Here is a 7,550-nt window from a genome sequence, read left to right as displayed (position 1 = left end):
CAGTATAGAGACATGGGGGTCGATTTAGGACTTCTATTTTACTTACTTCTATATTACTAATCTAATTACAGTATTATGATCTGGGGGCGTGTAGTATGTCATATTGCAATTTTGGGCATGTTAAGAAGCGCTTTTGACACCCCGCGGAGTGCGCAAAACGGCCTTGAATTAGTCATGGGTGTGTTTAAGGCGTGTTTGAGACGTACCCAATCAACATGTCCGTACTATTCTCTTTACCAGTCAGCTGATGTCACATACGGAATGCGCACTTTGGGGATCGTGGTATGACATTTCTTCAGGCTGGCACCATAGAAGACATGACATGCCTTTGTCACATTTGGGTTAATTATTCCTATTGCACTGCATGCTGTCACCTTTATGCCTCAAAAGAACAGACCCACCTTTCAGATCGGAATGGAATTGCGAGTAGATAGCAGCATATTGGCAAATTGGCAATCCATGCGTAATTAATTAATTCGATAACGATAGAACCATGTACCATACAGCGAATGAAAGCAAGATTCCTAAGGAATATGGAGATTTTTACATTTAATAAAACGGTTGAGAAATGAGAGAACCATGAGTGTTTATAGGCTAATATCAAAGTTTTTTTATGAAAGACCAAACGGGCTGTGAACTTGAAGAGCTCAATCACCATCCCGACACGGAAGAAATATAGCCTAGTGCATGCATGTATATGCACTGTTGCACTTGCACACAGTAGCCTACACACGCTCTTTATTTGTTTCTATTGAAAAACACCAGTAAAATAACGTTTATTATATTTTATTTCATTCAAGTCACGACGAAGGAATGAGTTGAATGCGTGCTGCGTAATGCTGTGGCCCCGATGGTATGGTCTTCGCTGAGTTTGCTCGTAGCATTTTATTGAAGAAGACTTGAATCGGGTGTGATACAGCATATGAAAGCACATTTCCCACGGATTATGGAGATGTTTTTATTTATTTTTAAGGTTGAGAAATGAAAGAATTATGGCCGTTTCTAATCTCAACATTTTTTTTAAAAAGACGCAAAACTGCCATGTCTCATAGAAACAAGTAAATAGGTCTATAAAAATAAGCGCATATAACAGGGGTCTGTAACCTATTTTAAATGAAGTGCCATGTTTTTATTTTCTAAATAGTGAGTCTGCCATATCCAGATTAATTTGAATGACACCACATTAAAATAAAAAAACATGTTGATTGTCCACAAATATAAAGTTCTTCCTTCTTTTTAAATATGTTCTTGCACATTGTTATAATGATCATTATATATCCCCCTGCAGTCAGAGTTCATAGTTTTAATGAATGAATGTGATGCATTGTGAGCTGGTATAGATCTGCTATTTTCAAAAGTAATCTTTTTATTAAATTTTTGGATTAGCTGTCCTTAGTTGGGCAAATGCATTCATCTGGGGATCCTTGACATGGGAATGTGCTGTGTGAGGATCACTGGTTTAAACAACATTAGGAGAAAAGCCCAAATAACCACTTTAGAAACAAGAAAAACAACCACACAGAAAGCAACTTTACAGAAAAATAAGCCGCTTATAATAAACAGACATGGCAACACTCTACCAGCCTCCCAGAGCCGCTCAAGTGTCAAATCAAACAGTGCTTTTTGTGTTTATGAGGTGGTCAGACCCACGTCTAATCGTTATGCGCTGAGTGTCTTTAGGTCAAGGGGCTTAATAGCAAATTGCGCAAAGCGAAAATAATTAACATATGGACACTCCCACAATGCTAAAATATTCAGGACCGCGGTAAGCCATAATGTGTGTGCGTTCAACACTGGTCAGTGCGTTCAACACGGGCCGATATGCCTTTCATAATACGAATGTGCGCAGAGCGAGGCCAATTTATGTATTTCCATTGGTAAAACGCACCTTCAAAATCTACCCACAGGATTATTGTATGTTTTTTGTGAGGGTACCTACCCTAGGGGACACAGGGAGAACATGTTGTGTGCTCCAGATAGTAGATGCTCTCTGCTTGATTATTGATTGATTATTCAAGTGGTGTTAAAAAGATAACACAAAAAGCCCTGGAGGCCTTATTTCCATTGTAGTCCTGTTTAATCAGGAACACTAACGTTACTGATTACTGCTGGTGGGATATAAGAATCCAACCTAAAAACTAACTCTCTCTCTCTCTCTCTCTCTCTCTCTCTCTCTCTCTCTCTCTCTCTCTCTCCCTCTCCCTCTCCCTCTCCCTCTCCCTCTCCCTCTCCCTCTCCCTCTCCCTCTCCCTCTCCCTCTCCCTCTCCCTCTCCCTCTCCCTCTCCCTCTCCCTCTCCCTCTCCCTCTCCCTCTCTCTCTCTCTCTCTCTCTCTCTCTCTCTCTCTCCCTCTCTCTCTCTCTCTCTCCCCAGTATCTCAGAGTTGTTGGACCTGTACGAGGAGGATCCTGAGGAGATCTTATATAATCTTGGTTTTGGCCGAGAGGAACCTGACCTGGCCTCTAAAGTTCCATCTCGTTTCTTCAGCAGCTCGTCTGGGGCCAGAGGCATCGACATCAAGGTAAGACAGCTCGTCTGGGGCCAGAGGCATCGACATCAAGGTAAGACAGCTCGTCTGGGGCCAGAGGCATCGACATCAAGGTAAGACAGCTCGTCTGGGGCCAGAGGCATCGACATCAAGGTAAGACAGCTCGTCTGGGGCCAGAGGCATCGACATCAAGGTAAGACAGCTCGTCTGGGGCCAGAGGCATCGACATCAAGGTAAGACAGCTCGTCTGGGGCCAGAGGCATCGACATCAAGGTAAGACAGCTCGTCTGGGGCCAGAGGCATCGACATCAAGGTAAGACAGCTCGTCTGGGGCCAGAGGCATCGACATCAAGGTAAGACAGCTCGTCTGGGGCCAGAGGCATCGACATCAAGGTAAGACAGCTCGTCTGGGGCCAGAGGCATCGACATCAAGGTAAGACAGCTCGTCTGGGGCCAGAGGCATCGACATCAAGGTAGACAGCTCGTCTGGGGCCAGAGGCATCGACATCAAGGTAAGACAGCTCGTCTGGGGCCAGAGGCATCGACATCAAGGTAAGACAGCTCGTCTGGGGCCAGAGGCATCGACATCAAGGTAAGACAGCTCGTCTGGGGCCAGAGGCATCGACATCAAGGTAAGACAGCTCGTCTGGGGCCAGAGGCATGGACATCAAGGTAAGACAGCTCGTCTGGGGCCAGAGGCATGGACATCAAGGTAAGACAGCTCGTCTGGGGCCAGAGGCATCGACATCAAGGTAGACCGTACAGTACAGTACAGTACAATACTAGAAATGCACTCTGTCCAGCTGCCAACTTGCGCTTTGCACAGAAGTTGCCCTAGGCTACTTGCAGAGCACGCGACCTACTGCTGACTCCTGTCAACTTACTGTCCGCCCCTCTTTAAAATGAGTTGTATGTCTATAGAACTCCCGTCCGAGGTATCCACTATAAGTAAGTAAGTAAGTAGCCTTGCCGAGCCATGAGGCCCCTAAGGTCTTCCACCGCCGGCCTGCTCGCTTTGCCTAAAAAAATGGCTACTAAAAAATACGGGGAAGCAGCTTTTTGCTTCTACGGGCCGTCGGCTTGGAACAAGCTCCCACTGTACCTTCGTCAGGCAGCCTCTGTAGACATTTTTAAAGCTCAGCTCAAGACCCACTTCTACAACATTGCTTTTAATTGATCATTTATTTTTTATTTTTTGTTATTCATGTCCTCACTGTATTGCATTACTGCTTGTTTTTTTAATGTCGTTGCATTGCTTTTCTTTTATTCTCCATTGTTCTGTAAAGCACTTTGAGCTGCATTTCATGTCATGAAAGGTGCTATACAAATAAAGTTTTATTATTATTATAGGGCAGGAGCCTATCTGCTGATTCTGTAGCGTGTGGCAGCTTGATGTACAAGTAAAAATACACAATCCCTGATTGGCCGAGCGATGCCACCGACATACGCATACGCAGCCGTAAACCCCAAAGTGGGGTCCGGGACCCCCAGGAGTACTTGAGGGAGTTCCAGGGGGGGGGGGGGGGGGGGCAGCTACTTGAGGGAGTTCCAGGGGGGGGGGGGGGGGGGGCAGCTAAATGATAATTTGGAACCAAATGGTCCCTTATTTGTCCCCCATTTGTACGTTCTCAGAGTTAAATTAGCATTAATTTTACAATATAAATTGGGGGTCCCAGAGATAGAAACGCTATTAAATGGGGGTCCATAATGCATGTCAAACTGGGGGTCCTTGAAATCAAACTGGTTAGAGCCGTACTGCTAGAGCCATACAAATCTTCTCTTATGGGGGTCCCTGGCATAGAGCCATACAAATCTTCTCTTATGGGGGTCCCTGGCATAGAGCCATACAAATCTTCTCTTATGGGGGTCCCTGGCATATCTTTTCAAAGTTAATTAGAGTCAATTTGGTGGTCCTTGACATGAAAAAGTTTGGGAACCACTGCCATAGACATCAAGGTACCGGTAGCAGAACAGCAGTGTGGTGACACTAGTTCTCGGTGTGTGACATTGTGTTTGTTTGCAGGTCTATCTGGGAGCTCAGCTACAACGCATGGAGCTGGAAAACCCCAACTACGCCTTAACTAGTATGTACTGTACTGTCTATTACACACAAACTACGCCTTAACTAGTATGTACTGTCTATTACACACAAACTACGCCTTAACTAGTATGTACTGTACTGTCTATTACACACAAACTACGCCTTAACTAGTATGTACTGTACTGTCTATTACACACAAACTACGCCTTAACTAGTATGTACTGTCTATTACACACAAACTACGCCTTAACTAGTATGTACTGTCTATTACACACAAACTACGCCTTAACTAGTATGTACTGTCTATTACACACACTGTATTCTTAAAGGTATATTCAGTGATTTCACTCAAAAAACCTTAGGTTTCGTTTTTGGCTGTGGGACCCAGCCTTTCGTCCAATCAGGATAGAGAGTCAAAAACGAAACCTAAGGTTTTTTGACCCCCAGGGGTTAACTGGGGACAGGGAGGAACTCCTTATATGGCCAGCACACTCTACACTCTCACACATTAAGTGAAATCACTGAATATACCTTTAACTATTTTCCCCCCCAAGTCCGTATATATACACGTACGTCGACGCCAGGTGGCGTCATATCCCAAGTCCGTATATATATATATATATATATACGTACCCCAACGTAGACTCCGTCTATATAATGGTTGATGCCTATACGGAAGCCTTTAACATTGGTCCGGTTCAGGTTGTGCAAAACAGGAAAGGGCGCACACCAGTGTTGGTGAGGTGCTGGCCTAAGGCAGTAAATGGGTCAAAATGAGAAAAAGGCCGAGGCACACATGTAGCCACGATGCTGTATATTTATTGACAAGAATCCAACGTTTCAACCTAGGAGGTCTTCTTCAGGGAATGTCAGTGGCCTCCTGGTGGTGCTATAATAAGCCAATTTGGGGCATTTTGTTTTTGCAAAATGTGTTTTACAAAAGTCGGCCTCCTGGTGGCGCTATAACAGGCCGTTCTGGAAATTTGGGGCAGAGGTTCATCGTTGGTATCCAGGGAGTGTGTGTGCAACGTTTGGCATCGACCGGGTTAACGGTGCCGGAGATTAGCTGTTAACAAACGGATGGACGGACACAATCACACACGGACACAATCACACACACACACACACACACACACGGACGGAGTGCAAAACATACTCTCTCCCCATGCCTTCGGCCTGGTGGAGACAATGAAATATTCTATTATTAAAGGTTTTTGAAGTGTACAAAATGTCTTTGAAGGCTGCCAGGACTCTCTCTCTCTCTGTGTGTGTGTGTGTGTGTGTGTGTGTGTGTGTGTGTGTGTGTGTGTCACTGCCTTAACAGAACCAGCTTTGTCCTGGCACGCACACACATGCATGCACACACCCACACACCCACACACACACACACACACACACACAAAGGACTGCTCTGCCAACTCTTTGAGTCGTATTTAAAGCTACAGTAGTGATAAACACAAACACGACATACAGACATGTAAACAGAACATGCACAGCATTTGAAACACAGATATGTGCACACACACACACACACACACACACACACACACACACACACACACACACACACACACACACACACACACACACACACACACACACACACACACACACACACACACACACACACACACACACAGCTCGGAAAGCAGTGGATCTGTACAGAGAATACTAACTAGTGTGTGTGTGTGTGTGTGTGTGTGTGTGTGTGTGTGTGTGTGTGTGTGTGTGTGTTATGTAAGCCCTGTCTCTTGGGGTGGATGGAGAAAGAGAGGGAGAGAGAGAGAGTGTGAGATAAAAATAAAATGTGTCATCAGCACTTCCTGTTTCATTTCCCATGATGCATTGGGGTCTGAGGTTTGACTGACTATCGATTCAATTCATTCATTCATTATTGATTTGCTGCTGACCGTTTATTAACCGTTTCCCTAGCCTCGATACCCAGGCTTTCATTTCGTCTGCACGAAAGATGAAAGCCTGGAAAAAGCCGTGGGCTGAACCAGTCTAAAAGTGGGAGTCAACCCTTCCGCGTAGGCGTCGCTCTAAATGATGTGACGTAGCGCTGCACTAGGGGGGAGAGGAGGGGCCGGGGGTGACGGACAGATCGATGAGATCCAATCAGGGTGCGCGCTTTTCTGAGACGCGACCCTCCCATCTAGGCCAGAAATGTCTCTGCTTAGGTCAGGCTACCGTTTCCCCACCTTTCACATAAATCTACGTGTTTTGGATTAATCTGCATGGCCCAGCGTCAATCACGGCGATCTACTTGAATTGGTCTTTTATAGCAGTGGTTCCCAAAGTGGGGTCCGGGGACCCCCAGGGGTCCTTGAGGGAGTTCCACGGGGTCCCCAGTTAGGAACCAAATGGACACTTATGGGACTGTAACTCAGAGAGTGTACATTAAGGATATCATAACAGGGCTGGGAGCGCCTGTTGGGCAACATTCAATGTAATTTCCGGTGATCCAACCCCCATTTTAGTGGATGAGATCAAAATGTTAAAATGTGAATGTGCTGTTTTGTGTGCTGATGTGTGCTTATTCTGTGTCAGTGGTGCTCATGTCAAGGAGGACCACCAAAACGTATATGTAATGACGGTGCTGATGAAGCACAAACGTTTAGTTAGGGAAAGTTGTGAACCAAAATGCAAAATGAATGCTTACCACTAGCTTTCTTCACCAAATAATGTGTTCATAAAGGTGTCTACTATCACCTATTGATTAGTTCCAAGCCAACTCCCTTGGGAAACTTTGTGATAACTGCTTGAAAGTTGGGGCACCATTAACAACCTATTTGCTTTGTTGAAATATTTGCCTGCATATTAGGGCTGATTAGTCGAATAGTCGACTAATCGATCGGAACGGGTCTCAGTCGACTGACCACCTCTTAGTCGACTGAGCAAAAACTTATTTTTTCTTCTTTTTTTTTTGCCCCAAAACATACAATATTTACAAAAATATACAAAAATATTGTATTATTCCACTAGGTCTGTGGGGGACATAAACACATTTGAACATTCTGAC

At 45.0% G+C, this 7,550-nt stretch overlaps 1 protein-coding gene across 6 annotated transcripts in view; it reads left to right on the top strand.

Annotated features, from left to right (window-relative positions):
* itprid2 (ITPR interacting domain containing 2) overlaps positions 1–7,550 on the top strand; it is a 76,122-nt gene that overhangs the window by 35,681 nt on the left and 32,891 nt on the right. For all 6 annotated transcript variants that reach the window (XM_083777361.1, XM_083777360.1, XM_083777362.1 and 3 more), the window contains 2 exons: positions 2,373–2,520; positions 4,511–4,571. In XM_083777361.1, coding sequence (XP_083633487.1) covers positions 2,373–2,520; positions 4,511–4,571 — 209 coding nt within the window. The remainder of the gene's footprint in view (positions 1–2,372; positions 2,521–4,510; positions 4,572–7,550) is intronic.

Source organism: Protomyctophum parallelum, assembly GCF_964188405.1.
Source record: "Protomyctophum parallelum genome assembly, chromosome: 11".
Lineage (NCBI taxonomy): Eukaryota > Metazoa > Chordata > Actinopteri > Myctophiformes > Myctophidae > Protomyctophum > Protomyctophum parallelum.
Note: the sequence above shows the minus strand (reverse complement) of the source record. Positions and strands in the feature narration are given on the sequence as shown.